Genomic DNA, 13214 nt, shown 5'->3' on the forward strand with positions numbered 1-13214 from the left:
AAAAAGCTCAAGGAAAGCACCCATACCTGAGTTCAAACCCCAGGACCAGTGTGTGTATGCATGTGCGTGTGCATGTGTGTGTGCTCACGTACACACACATACACACACACACACACAATATCCATTTAAATCTTCACAGCTGGAGGTTTGCCTTTCTAACTTGTGTCCTTTATAGACACAGCCCACACAATGGTAAGAAAAGAACATTGTGTGGCCTCCAGGGACATTCACCATACATACGTGTTAGCATATGAAAGATTCTGAAAAGTCCCACAGTAAAGAAACTGGTTTCTTTCTTTTTTCTTTTTTGGTATGACTTTACACATTTATCTGATCACAAACACAACCTGCAGTCCTTAATTTCCTCAATTTCCCTTGTGGCTAAGGGCACCCTTGGGATTAGTTAGGGAGTAAATAAAATGAATGTTTGTTTTCAACAGCTTCCCAACAGATCTGAGACTGCAGGAGCCACCCCCACACCTTGAGCCTTAGTCCCTGCCCCCCTTCCCTAATGGCCTGTGTACCTTCTTGAACCCTAGGATTCCCAAGCCTCTGTGGGGAGGTCAGCTGTCAGAGGAGACAAATGGACTGAGTTGAATGGATTGCTACCAGGAGAACTGACACCATTCTTAGGACTTAGTCAATGAACTGCTTCTCTCACTCCAGATGGAAGGAAGGGGTGGAGTTCTAGGAGCTTCCAATTCCTTGCCTTCCTTTCTGGGAAGTGAAGGCAATCTTTCTTCTCTTTTAAAATGGGTGCCCATGTGAGAAAAGAAAAACAAATAAAATATCCAGCCAGGCACCAATGGCTCCCACCTGTAAATCTAGCTACTCAGGAGGCTGAGATCTGAGGATCATGGCTCAAAGCAGCAAAGCCCATGAGACTCTTATGTCCACATAACCAACAGAAAACTGCAAGTGGTGCTGTGGCTCAAAGTGGTAAAGTGGTAACCCTCAGCAAAAAACAAAAACAAAACAAAAAAACAACAACAACTTAGTGACAGCACCCAGGCCCTGTGCTCAAGCCCCAGAACCAACACACACACACACACACACACACACACACACACACACACACACACACACACACACACACACACACACACACACACACACACACACACACACACACACACACACACACACACCCCTCCATTTCCCATAGCATTTCCCATGATTCAGCTCCGCCTAGGGCCATCCCCAAAGCAAACTGTTCGTTCACCACCCCATCCTCCTCAACTAGAACTTTCTCCACAGCTCTCCATCATGTTCCCTTATACCCTCAACACAAACACTCCTTTTAAACCCAGCTAAACCAAAACATTTCCCCCGTTTAGCCAAAGCAGCTTGGGCCACCCCCCAGGGGCCATGTCAGTCCCTCTGCAGGCAAAGCAGCACAAACTGGGCCCAGCTGAGCAGGAGAGAAGAGGTGAGGAGAACGGTAGTCTTGCGGCCCAAGGCTCCAACTCCCCGGGAAGGAAGGCGGTCAGACAGCGATGAGTTGGCCCCAGTCCTGTTGGTCACCTCCTCCACGGGGACCCTCGGGGCCAATAGCCTGGAGAGAAGGCTGCTGAACCTGCTCACAGTGGTGGCCACGGGTTCTGGGGAAGGGCCTGGACTAGACACGGTGAAGTTCACATCCTCAGGGTCCTCACACAGACCATCCGAGGAGCGTTCAAAGGCCACCTGGCTGAGATCCAGTCCAGCCACAGAGCCTGGGGAGGCACATGGCACATCGGCCACATGCCCAGAACCCTGGATCCAATCCCGCAGCCACTGCAGGTGGCAGTCACAACGCCACGGGTTGCGGAAGAGAAACAGGCGACCTAAGAAAAAGCCTGGCTGGAAGGCTGCCCAGGAGAGCATTGTGAGATGATTGCTATTGAGATGCAGAGCCAGGAGGCTCGAGAGGTTCTGGAAGGTTCCCTCCTCCACGAAGGCAATGCTGTTGCGGTCTAGGTAGAGCAGCTCGAGTTCCAACAGATCTACAAACCAGGCGCGTGCCACATGACCCAATGCATTCCCTCCCAGATTGAGCGTGCGCAGACGGTGCAGGCCGCGGAAGGCATCTGGTGGCAGCTCGGCCAGCAGGTTATCATTGAGCAGCAGGTGCTCCAGGATGCCACAGTCCCCAAAGGCTCCAGCGTGCACGGCCCGCACACGATTGCCCTGCAGGCTGAGTGATCGCAGACGCCGTAGGCCCTGCAGCGAGCTGGAGGCCACTGCCTCAATGCGACTGCGCTCCAGGTACACGTGAGTCAGATTGGCCAGGCCACGCAGTGCGCCAGGCACGCGACGGAACAGGTTATCAAAGGCAGTGAGCTCCCGCAGGGCCGGCAACTCCACCAGCAGGCGCTCAGGGACGCTGAACAGGCGACAGGAGGCCAGATCGAGGCGGCGCAGGCGACCCAATGTGGCAAAGGTGCGCGCATGCAGATAGCGCAGATCGCCGTTGTGTGCCAGGCGTAGCTCAGCCAAACGTGGCAGGCCTTTGAAAGCGCCAGGGGTGATGAAGGACAGATTGTTATGGCGCAAGGATAGGCGACGCAGTGAGGGCAATGTGCCAAAAGCCCGCTCACCCAAGATTCGCAAGCCATTCCGATCCAGGTCAATGGAAGCCGCCTCGCATGGGAACTCAGCCGGTACCCTCAGGAGTCCTGCACGATCACAGCGCACAGAGCAGCCATGCTCTACACTGCTGCAGGTGCAGGAGGCAGGACAGGCGCGCTGGCAGTTCTCAATGGCTTGGGTGCTGTGCAGGCCGAGGACCACCACTAGGGGGAGGAGGGGGACAGGAGGGAGAAGAAAAGAGCAAAAAAAAGAAAAAAGATTAACAAAGATCACTTCAGGCTGGGTGCCAGTGGCTCACACCTGCAATCCTGGCCTCTCAGGAGACTGAGATCTGAAGATTGCAGTTCGATGCCAGGCTGAGCAGGAAAGTTCATGAGACTCTTACCTCCAATAAACTACTCAACACACACACGCATACACACACACACACACACACACACACACACACACACACACACACACACACACACACACCAGAGAGCACTAGTTTTGAGCAGAAAAGAGCTCCAGGAAAGTGCCAAGGGCCCTGAGTTCAAGACTTGGTACCAGCACACACACAAAATCACCCCAGAATCAGGATGCAGGCTCTTCATCAACTTCTGTGCCCTGCAATGTCCTCCTCACATCTCCCTAAACTGAGGCAGATTTCTCCATCTATAACACCCTCTCCTTGGCTTTCTAGTTTACTTCATCACCAAAACCTATGCTGTAATCACTTCATTGGACCCATTCTAAACTCCCTCCCATCTGTTTGATTCTGTGTGTGTGCACGCACGCGCACGCACGTGCACGCGTACGTGTGCATGTTGTTGGTGGTGGTTGTGAGGCTTGAACTCAGGGCCTGGGCACTGTCCCTGAACTCTTTTGCTCAAGGCTGGTGCTCTATCACTTTGAACCCAACACCACTTCTGTTTATTTTTGGGTTTTTTTTGTGGGGTTTTTTTGGTCGTAGGGCTTGAACTCTGGGCCTGCGTGCTGTCCCTGAGCTCTTCAGCTCAAGGCAAGCACTCTAACACTTGAGCCACAGTGCCACTTCCATATTTCTGGTGGTTAATTGGAGATAAGAGTCTCATGGCCTTTCCTGCCCAGGCTGGCTTTGAGCCACGATCCTCAGATCTCAGCCTCCTGCATAGCTAGGATTATAGCTGTGAGCCACTGGCACCTAGCTGCAAATGATTTAAAAAATAAATCCCTTCTCATTTTTTTTTGTTGGTCGTGGGGCTTGACCTCTGGGCCTGGGCACTGTCCCTCAGCTCTTTAGCTCAAGGCGAGAGCTCTACCACTAGAGCTATGGCACCACTTCTGGTTTTCTGGTGGTTTATTGGAGATAAGAGTTTCACGGACTTTCCTGCTAATCCCTTCTCTTTTTGATGAAGCCTCAAACACCTCTGGTATGTGGCTATCCAATTTATGAATGTATCTTCTCAAGTAAACACTTTTAAACTTTTTTTAAGGAAATTATACTACAGGGCACCAGTGGCTCATGCATGTAATCCTAGCTACTCAGAAGGCTGAGATCTAAAGATCAAGTTTTGAAGCCAGACCAGGCAGTAAAATTTGTATATTCTAATCTCTAATTAACTAGCAAAAAAGCTGGAAGTGGAGCTGTGGCTCAAGTAATAGAGCACTAGCCTTGAGCAAAAAAGATCAAGAGCGCTAGTGGCTCATGTCTGTAATCCTAACTAATCAGGAGGCTGAGATCTGAGGATCACAATTCAAAGCCAGCTGGGGCAGGAAAGTCCATGAGACTCTGATCTCCAATTAACCACTAGAAAACCGGAAGTGGCGCTGTGGCTCAATCAGTAGAGCGCTTGCCTTGAGCTGAAGAGCGCAGGGACAGCACCCAAGCCCAGAGTTCAGGCCCCATGACCGACAAAAAAAAAAAAAAAAGATCAAGCACAGAGCCCAGGCCCTGAGTTCAAGTCCCAGGACTGGCAAAAGAAAAAGAGAAAAGAAAAAGAACAATGATCTTGCCCATGTAATTGTAACCCCTCTGTACAGTATTTTCACAATAAAAGAAAAAGAAAAGAAAAGAACAATGAGGCCATATGACAGTAGAATGAAATCTTTAACTTTAGCACCATCATGTTTAATAAAAAACAACTCTAAGTGCTGAAAGGAAATACTAGAAGTTTATAATTCTATATCCAGTGAAAATACCTCCAGAAATAACGGAAAATATACTTTAACCAACATCTACAACCAAAATCGGAGAAAATTCATCTCCAAGAGACCTTTGGCCTGAAAGAAAATGATAGTATCAGAAAATACTGGCTTATGGCTGTAATCCTAGCCCCTCAGCAGAGCTGAGAGATGAGAACTGAGAATAGCAGTTTGAAACCAGCCCTGGCAGGAAGGTCTGTGAGACTCATCTCCAATTAACTACCAAAAAGCCAGAAGTGAAGCTGTGGTTCAGGTGGCAGAGTTCTATCCTTGAGGGAACAAAAAGCTCGGGGTCAGAGTTTAGGCCTTGAGTTCAAGCCACAGGAATAGTACAAAAAAAATAGATCTATAGGAAAGAATAAAGAACAATGAAAATTGTAAATTAAATACAAAAGATTATCCTTTGCAGCAAGAACAGCAATATAGCCAGACACTGGTGGCTCACACCTATAATCCTAGCTACTAAGAAGGCTGAGATCTGAGGAATGCAGTTCAAAACCAGCCCAGGCAGAAAAGTCCCAAGAGGCCAATATATTATGGAATATATAACACATATAAATGAAAAGTATACCAACAGTAGCATAAAGAATAAAAAGGGGGGTAAACTAAAGTCACTTTTATAAGGATCTTACATTACACATGAAGAAATCAGTTTAATTTGTCATGAGAAGTTAAAACTGCATACAATACTCTCTAGAAAAAAAGATTGCAATCTCTACCTCACATCATATACAACATATTTAATCCCAAATGCCAGTAAATATATTCAGGAATAGTTTAGGGATTTTAGTAAGATATGTTGTCTGGGTGACATGTGCATACAAACTGCTACCCAAATCAACTAAATTTTATAGGTATTTTTGAATCTCCCCAATTTTTTTTTTTGTGCCAGTCCTGTGGCTTGAACACAAGGCCTGGTCACTGTCCCTGAGCTTTGTTGCTCAAGGCTAGTGCTCTTCCATTGAGCCACAGCTCCACTTCTGGCTCTCTTTTTTTTTGTAGTAAATAGGAGATAAGATTCTCACTGACTTTCTTGCAGGGTCTGGCTTCCAACAATGAACCTCAGATCTCAACCTCCTGAGTAGCTAGGATTATAGGTATGAGCCACTGCACCTGGCTTCCTAATTAATTTCTAGTAGTGTTTGCACAAGCCTGGGATTGCTACATGTATTATTTCATTGACTATGACAGTCCTGCAAGTACTATTCTTTCCTCACAAAAGAGGAAAAAACTGAGGCTTGCAGTGGTTAAATGATACCAACTTTTGTTTATCTTTCCACTGTACTGGACTGTCTCATGCCTCACATACCTGACACTCTAAAGCTCCCATTTCTTTCACTACGAACGGAAGGAACTAATTTTACTCCCTGACCTTTGAGCTGGACCTTCTGGCTCTCATTTGCCATGGATCCACAGCAGCTGTTGCCAACCACTGCTTCTAAGAAAAAAATAACCCAGTCAGGAGTCCCAAGTGTCTCTCTGCAGCTTCCTCCTGGCAACAGCTGTTTGCACCATGAGTGAACACTTTGATCTAAGCAGAGCTAATCACACTCATTCCTTCTCCATAAAAATGAAATAAGCATGGAGCCCCTGGTCAGTGAGCTCATAAGAACATAAACCTGTCTGGGATCAAGACTGGATTTGTACCCAAGCCACAGGCAGCTCAAAAAGTTATAGCACAGCAGTAGTCAGGGGTAAGATGAAGAAGCTGGTGTACAGTGAGAAATATCATAATATCATAAACTAGGAGCTTATAAATAACAAATTTATTTCCCACAGTCCTGGAGACTAGCGAGTCCAAACTCAAGGCAGATTTGGTGACTGCTGAGGACTTGCTATCTGGTTCATTGTCAGCCATCTTCTTGCTGTGTCCCCACATGGCAGAGGGGAATAAAGGAGCTCAGTTGAGTCACTTCAATAAGAGAACTAATTCCAATTATGAAGGTTCCACCCTTATGATCTTTCACCTCCCCCAAAGACACAACTCTTTTTTTGCGCCATCCTGGGTTTTGAACTCAGGACCTGTGTATGTTCCCTGAGCTTCTTTGCTTAAGGCTAGTGCTCTACCACTTTAAGCCACAACATCACTTCTGATTTTCTGGTGATTAATTGGCGCTAAGAGTCTCATGGACTTTCCTGCCTGGGCTGGTTTTGAACCACGCTCCTCAGATCTCAGCCTCCTAAATTCCCAGGATTACAGGCATGAACCATTAGCACCCAGCCTAAGATCCAACTCTTAATACTGTCACCTTGGGGATTTGAACATATGAATTAAGGGTGAGGATCACAAACATTCACTCCATAGCACAAGCAGAGAAAGCAATAGCTCTGACATGATAATGGCAGAAATGGGGCTCATGAATCCCAGAGAGAGAGAGCAAAAAGTAGCTCTCTAGTTCCTATGAGGTCTTGCCTGAGTTGTTTCTGTGACATTTTCCTATTCCTGTTTGGGAAATCCACTCAAACTATTTACACAAATGAACGAATTTCTATCCCTTGCAACCAAATCACTGCTGAATTAACACTTTTTGAAAAATTAAATATTGTTATTATAAAGGTAATGTTCAGAGAGGTTACCATTTCATAAGTCAGGTAAAGAGTACATTTATTTTTGGGCAATGTCACCTCTTCCTTTGCTCCCTCCCAGTTTGTCTTTCTTCTCTCCTACCACAAGTTGTGTAGTTCATTTTCAATAACATAGTAGGTGGGGGGGAGGACTGGCCCAGGGCAGAAGGGGGCATTTTTCGGTTTTTGCTGGTCCTGGGGCTTAAACTTGGGGCCTGTCCGTGAGCTTTTTTGCTCAAGGCTAGCACTCTACCACTTAAGCCACAGCTCTACTTCTGGCTTCTTTGTCCTTAATTGGAGATAAGAGTCTCACAGGCCAGGCTCAGGTGGCCCAAGCCTATAATCCTAGCTACTCAGGAGGTTAAGATCTGAGGATGGCAGTTCAAAGCCAGCCCTAGCAAAAAAAAAAAAAAAAAAAAAGTCCATAAGACTCTTATCTCCAATTATCATCAGAAAACCCGAAATGGAGATGTGGCTTAAAAGTGGTAGAGCTCTAGTCTTGAGCAAAAGAATTCAGGAACAGCAACCAGCCCCACGACCAACAACAACAACAAAGAAGGACAGGACAAGCCTGATCTCTCCATATCCAAATGAAAAGTGATGTCTTTCAGAATCACTATTAATCATTACAAAACCAAATTTCCTTGTCTACCCAGAGCTGAGCTCCATGTAAATACTTTGGCCAAGAAAGCATTTGTCAAATTAAAAACATAAAAGATTACAATTTGTAAGAAGAGAAAAGTCAACTCATTTGGCAGTTGCTTAGCAATTTCTCTTCTCACATTGGTATTTTTGGGAAGGATCCATCTGGAAATCAGAAAAGGCTTCAGTGTTTTTATACCCCATCTGAGAAACAGGGAAAAGATGAGGCATGTTCAAACTGGGCCTGGGCTTTCTAGAATATTCTATCCGAGGGCATACTCTCTCTACCTAGTTCCCTCATGAACTCTGAGGACACTGTTTCTCATCCTCGCTCTCTCAAAGTGCTTTAACTTACAAAATAAAAACCAGCCTGGGAATATAGCTTAGTGATAGAGTGCTTGCCTAGCATGCATGAGGCCCTGGGTTCAATTCCTCAGTACCACATAAAAAGAAAAGGCTGGAAGTGGCATTGTGGCTCAAGTGGTTGAGTGCTAGCCTTGAACAAAAGATGATCATGGACAGTGTCCAGGCCCTGAGTTCAAGCCCCAGGACTGGCAAAAACAAAAACAAAAAACAAAAAACAACCCAACTCAGACAACTCCTGTCTCTCAATTTCCTCATCTGTGATGTGTGAACAGCTATGAGGAACAGATGCATTGTACACTTGGGACAGCTGTAAAAACATTGGGGCAAGCTAAAAGTGGGCTCTCAAAGCCACTTGTCATAGGACTAAAGAGACAAGAACCAAGTAGAAATCTAGTCCAGAAAACAAAATCAAGACACCAGGTTTTGTTGTTTCAATTTTTTTCTGGTACTGGGGCTTGAACTCAGGGCCTCATGTTCTCACTCAGCTTTCTTGCTATGGGTTGGTACTCTACCACTTGAGCCTCAGCTCCACTTCTGGCTTTTTGCTGGTTAATTGGAGATAAGAGTCTCACTGACTTTTCTTCCTGGGTTGTGGTAAAACTTGATCCTCAGATTTCAACCTCCTGAGTAGTTTAGGATTGCAGGCATACGTATGAGAAAAAGTGTTTTGTTTTTATTGTCAGTTGTGGGGCTTGAACTCAAGGCCTGGGTGCTATCCCTGAAATCTTTTGCTCCGGGCTAAAAAGCTATCACTTTGATCCATGGCTCCACTTCTAGTTTTTGAGCAATTAATTGGCAATAAGAGTCTCACAGGGACTTTTCTGCTCAGGCTGGCTTCAAATCATGAGCCTCCAGAGTAGCTAGGATTACAGGTGTGAGCCACTGGCACCCAGCAAAACTGCCTTTTCTATCAAAGTGTGTTGCTTAAAACTTACTGCTTTGGGGCTGGGAAGGTGGCTCAGTGGTAGAGCGCTTGCCTTGCATGCATGAGGCCCTGGGTTTGATCCCTCAGCACCACATAAGCAGAAAAACCGGAAGTGGTGCTATGACTCAAGTTTAGAGCGCTAGCCTTGAGTTGAAGCATCCAGTCCCAGAATTCAGGCCCCATGATTGACAAAAACAAAAAAACAAAACAAAACTTACTGCTTTGGCCAGGCACTGTTGGCTCATGCCTGTAATCCTAGCTACTCGGGAGGCTGAGATCAGAGGATCACGGTTCAAAGCCAGCCCAGGCGGAAAGCTCGTGAAACTCTTATCTCCAATAAACTGGAAGTGACTCTGTGTGGCTCAAGTGGTAGAGTGCTAGCCTTGAGCAAAATAAGCTCAGGGATAGTGCCCAGGCCCCAAGTTCAAGCCCCAGGACTGGCAAAAATACCAATCTTAAGCAAGAAAGCCAAGCAAGAACAGAAAACCCCGAGTTCAAGCCCTGGTACTCACACACACACACACACACACACACAAATGGAATTAAGCCAGGCACTGGTGGTTCACACCTGTGATCCTAGTTACTCAGGAGTCTGAGATCTGAGGATTGCAGTTCAAAGCCAGCCTGGTAGAAAAGTTAGTGTGACTCTTATCTCCAATTTACCACCAGAAAACCAGAAGTGATACTGTGCCTCAAAGTGGTAGAGCCCTAGCCTTGAGCAGAAAAAGCTCAGGAACAGAGTCCAGGCCCCCTGAGTTCAAGCCTCACAATGGACAAAAAAAAATAGGATTCATATGTGTGGTTTAAAAAAATGCTGCAAAGGTGGGGGGAGGGGGGAGTGAAGTTGTGGTAGTGGGAGATGGGAAGGGATGGTAGGGGAAAAACAAAGCAGGAGGCAACAATGCTTGATAAGAAATGTACTCATTACCTTGCTCATGTAATTGTAACCCCTCTATACAGTATTTTCACAACAAAAAACATTTTAAAATGCTGCAAAGTAAGCTAGCTTTGGTGGTGCACATCTGTAATCCCAACACTCAGGAAGGTGAGGCAAAAGGTTGTGAGTTTAAGGTCAGCCTGGGCCAAACCCCAGTACTCACACTCACACACACACACACACACACACACACACACACACACACACACACACACACACACACACAAACATTGCAAAAAAAATTGCAAAGTGCCCCCGAAAGTGGGCAAAAATCAGAAATGGCAGGGTTGGAAGCATGGCTCAGGTGGTAGAGTGCCAGCCAATAATTAAAAGCATTAGATACTGAGTTCAAGTCCTAGTCTTGAACAAAAAAAATTCAATTGTGGATTTTGTGTCCTGGTGTATAAGAATGTAGAGGCCAGCCCTGAAGCTGCAGGAAGGCAGCACTAGCTTCATACAGAATGGTACCTTTTTTTCTTTCTTTTGTAAAGGTGATATACAGAGGGGTTACAGTTATGTAAGTAAAATAATGAGTTTCTTTTTGAACAGTGTTATCCTCTCCTTCATTTCTCCCACTTTTCTGCTTCCACTCCCCCTCAGAATGTCTTAATACAGACCAGCAGAGAACTTCCTTCTCTCTGCAGTCCCTCAGCTTCACAAATATGTCTTTTCCCCCTAGAGGTTTGCCAGGAGAAAGGTTACTCATGGACTTTCCAACCACAGACTGAGTTTGGAATGTTCCTTTCTTCTCACTGTTGTTGTTATTGTTTTTTTTTAAAATTGTGCCTCACAAAACCAAAATAGCACAGGAAAATATGGGTAATTTTCAGCTTCAGCAAAATTCTGTTCAGCCACTCTGGCTCTAAAAATTATTCCCCTTCTCACTCCTGGCAAATGCTACTCCAAATGGCACCTAAGACCAGACCCAATGCTAGATTTTCCAAATAAAATTGGCTGGGAGAAACCGAAATGTAGTAGGGCAGACCATGCCATGGCTTCTAGCCACACATCATACAATGACATTTTGTGATAGGATAAAAGAACCCTGGGCTTCCACCTATATTACCAGCCCAGGTGAAATGAGCGATGGCGAATTTTCTTTGCTGTGGTTTTGCTATTTCGCCTCCCCAACGTTTGTGTGTTGGAATCTTGAGCCAGAATGTAGTGGTGCTGAGAGGTGATAGATTCTTTAAGAGGTAAAGCCTAGCTGGGCTCTGGTGGCTCATGCCTATAATCCTAGCTACTCAGGAGGCTGAGATCTGTGGATTGAGGTTGGAAATCAGACCAAGCAGCAAAGTCCATGAGACTCTTATTTCTAATAAACTACTCAGAAAAAAGCTAGAAGTGGCACTGTGGCTCAAGTGGTAGAGTACTAGCCTTGAGCACAAAATGGCTGAGGGACAGTGCCCAGGCCCAGAGTTCAAGCTCTGGGGCCAGAAAAAAAGAGGTAAAGCCTAATGGGAGGTAATTATGTCATTAGGGGCCCTGCCCTTGGAAAGCAGAAATGTAGTTCTCCATCTCTCAGGAAGTCCCACAGGGGTGGATAGATAGAAGTCAGCCTGGCACCTTCTCTGGTTTGGGGGTTTGTTTAGGGTTTTTTTTTTTTTTTACCATTCCTGGGGCTTGAACTGAGGTCTGGGCACTGTCCCTTTGCTTTTTTAGTCTATCAAGTCTAGCTCTCTATCACTTGAGCCATAGCTCCACTTCTGGATTTTTGATGGCTAATAAAAGATACAAGACTCAGGGACTTCCTTGCTCAAGCTAGCTTTGAACTGCAATCCTCAGATCTGTCTCCTGAGTAGCTCAATTTACAGGTGTGAGCCACCGGCACCCAATTATGTTTAGCTTTGTGTGTGTGTGTGTGTGTGTGTGTGTGTGTGTGTGTGTGTGTACGCGTGTTGGTCCTGGGGCTTGAACTTAGGGCCTATGCACTGTCTCTGAACTTCTTTTGCTCAAGATTAGCAGTCTACTACTTGAGCCACAATGCCACTTCCAGCTTTTTTGGTGGCCAGTTGGAGATGAGTCTCACAGACTTTCCTGCCCAGGCTGACTTGGAATCTTGATCCTCAGATCTTAGCCTCCTGATACAGGGATAAAGCCCAGGCCCTGAGTTCAAGTCCCAGGTTAGACACGCACACACACACACACACACACACACACAGAGTCTATGATGATAAGATGAACAAAACACATATCTTGGCATCTCTAAAGTCTCAGTCCAGAACAAGCCAAATATGAAGAACCTTGTAAAACAAGTTATGGAATTCAGATATGATGCTGTGAGTGTCAGATAGGGGCAGGGGTAACATAAGGGAGGGAGCAGGGAGGATGTTTTTGCTCCTCCATCTTTAAGAAAAAGCACTTCCAGGAAATCTGTACATCCCCAAGAAGAAAATTTCAGTTTCCATCTTGCCCCAGATTTTCCCCTGTTGGGAGCCACTTCAAATTCTCCCAAGTTCTTAATTTGTGAAGCTTGTTCACTGATCTGTGAGTGAATGTATGTGTGTGTGTGTACATGCATGAGCACACGTGTGTGCATATGCACACATGCATGGGACTTGAACTCAGGGCCTGAGCACTGTCCCTTAGCTTTTTTGCTCTAAGATGGCAATCTACCACTTGAGGCACAGTTCCACTTCCAGCTTTTACTTTTATTTTTTGGTGTTTAATTGGAGATAAAGAGTCTTACCAGCTTTCCTGCTTGAGCTGGCTTCGAACTGTAACACTCAAATCTCACCTTCCTGAATAGCTAGGATTTCAAGCATGAGCCCTCAGTGCACAGCTTCACTCCTCTCTCTTCTCTCTTCTCTCTCTCTCTCTCTCTCTCTCTCTCTCTCTCTCTCTCTCTCTCTCTCTCTCTCTCTCTCTCTCTCTCTCTCTCTATCTCTCTCTATCTCTCCTAGCCAAGGAGGCAGTCAGATCGCTCCCCCTGCCTGCTTCTCAGGAACACATTGTCCCTATTCCTTGTGACTCTTCCTCAGAGAAATCTTCTCGGTGCTGCTAGAATATGTTTTAAATGAAAGCACCAAGGGATGCAGTGTGGGT

General features: G+C 45.9%; 1 protein-coding gene across 1 annotated transcript; it reads right to left on the minus strand.

Annotated features, from left to right (window-relative positions):
- Positions 1 to 1371: 1371 nt before the first annotated feature.
- Positions 1372 to 6140, minus strand: Nyx (nyctalopin). The gene is made up of 2 exons (XM_070039384.1): positions 6107 to 6140; positions 1372 to 2774 (listed from the first exon to the last, which is right to left on the minus strand). Exons 1-2 carry the CDS (start codon positions 6138 to 6140, stop codon positions 1372 to 1374), a joined length of 1437 nt encoding a protein of 478 aa, XP_069895485.1.
- Between the last annotated feature and the right edge of the window lie 7074 nt (positions 6141 to 13214).

This window comes from Dipodomys merriami, unplaced genomic scaffold (assembly GCF_024711535.1).
Source record: "Dipodomys merriami isolate MVZ:Mamm:240054 unplaced genomic scaffold, mDipMer1.0.p SCAF_3, whole genome shotgun sequence".
In the NCBI taxonomy this organism is placed as follows: Eukaryota; Metazoa; Chordata; class Mammalia; order Rodentia; family Heteromyidae; genus Dipodomys; species Dipodomys merriami.